Genomic DNA, 1,125 nt, shown 5'->3' with positions numbered 1-1,125 from the left:
AAAGTAGAGAATTAGGTCCTCTACATTACAGATACTCTTTTTCAATTTTTGCCTTAGGCGAAAAAGAAAAAACAAATCTGTAACATATATATACATATAATCATTAAATAGTTGGTCCGATAAATATATAATATACAATAATGATTTAGGCACAAGTCACAACATTATTCATACACCTAAAATATTTTAAGTTACTTTATTGATGATTAAAAAGGACTTTAAAACCCCATATATAATAAAAGATTACTTACCATAACTTGATACTTGACATCACCTTTACGAATTTCTTCATTACCAACAACTATTGGAATATCCTGACAATCATTCTTATACTTATTTAAGGCAGTCTCCAAGGTTTTTCGTTCTGCACTTCCTTTCAAGTATTCTAGAACAGGTTCATTGGTAACTTGAAAGTCTTCTACTTGGGTTGCCAGTGTTAAAAATCGAGCACTGTGGATAATAAGAATAACCGCTACCATTAACTGTTATATATAAAACTGTAAATTTAAAACTAAACACTATATCAGAAAATTTACTGTACGGCATCTCTAATCATGCACATGTTAATCACTTCGAGATTGGTTATAATTAACCAATCAATTCACACCAAAAATAAGAAGGATGGGTGGGAAATGTGAGAGAGGTAAGTATCCTATTGGTGAAGGGTTGCTGCATGATCATTTGCATGTTAGTATGCAGTAATAATAAGTGTGAGTCACAATAGTAGTAGTGAGCAAACATTTGTGCCAACAGAGGGTAGTACAATTCAAGAAAGCTTTCTATTGGAATGAGCATCAGAAAAAGTCACAAAATATTAGTACTAGGTGTGATACTTGTGTGTTACCCTTGCTTTCAAGGCTCTTTGTGCTGGCAACATTTTAAGTTCAGCTTGGGACTCACTATGTTCACTATGAAAACACTGCGGGTGTACATTTGGGAATCTACCTTGAGATGTATATAAAACTGGTTCAAGAACACCCTACAGTTGTCATCACAGATAATATTAAAGATGTAACAGCAAATGTACCAGATTTTTTAAATCCAACTTTTTCACAATACAACACAAATGCTAATTTGCATTTACAATTCCCATTTGTATTCAGCAAAATCACACACACACACACA

General features: G+C 32.7%; 1 protein-coding gene across 1 annotated transcript in view; it reads right to left on the bottom strand.

Moving 5' to 3' along the window:
- The window catches only part of LOC106469426 (delta-1-pyrroline-5-carboxylate dehydrogenase, mitochondrial-like), a 55,748-nt gene that overhangs the window by 40,929 nt on the left and 13,694 nt on the right, over positions 1 to 1,125 (bottom strand). Inside the window, exon 2 of the mRNA XM_013929920.2 lies at positions 252 to 450. Within this exon, the coding sequence (XP_013785374.1) occupies positions 252 to 450 (199 nt within the window). The remainder of the gene's footprint in view (positions 1 to 251; positions 451 to 1,125) is intronic.

This window comes from Limulus polyphemus, unplaced genomic scaffold (genome assembly GCF_000517525.1).
Source record: "Limulus polyphemus unplaced genomic scaffold, Limulus_polyphemus-2.1.2 Scaffold3479, whole genome shotgun sequence".
Taxonomy (NCBI): domain Eukaryota; kingdom Metazoa; phylum Arthropoda; class Merostomata; order Xiphosura; family Limulidae; genus Limulus; species Limulus polyphemus.
Note: the sequence above shows the minus strand (reverse complement) of the source record. Positions and strands in the feature narration are given on the sequence as shown.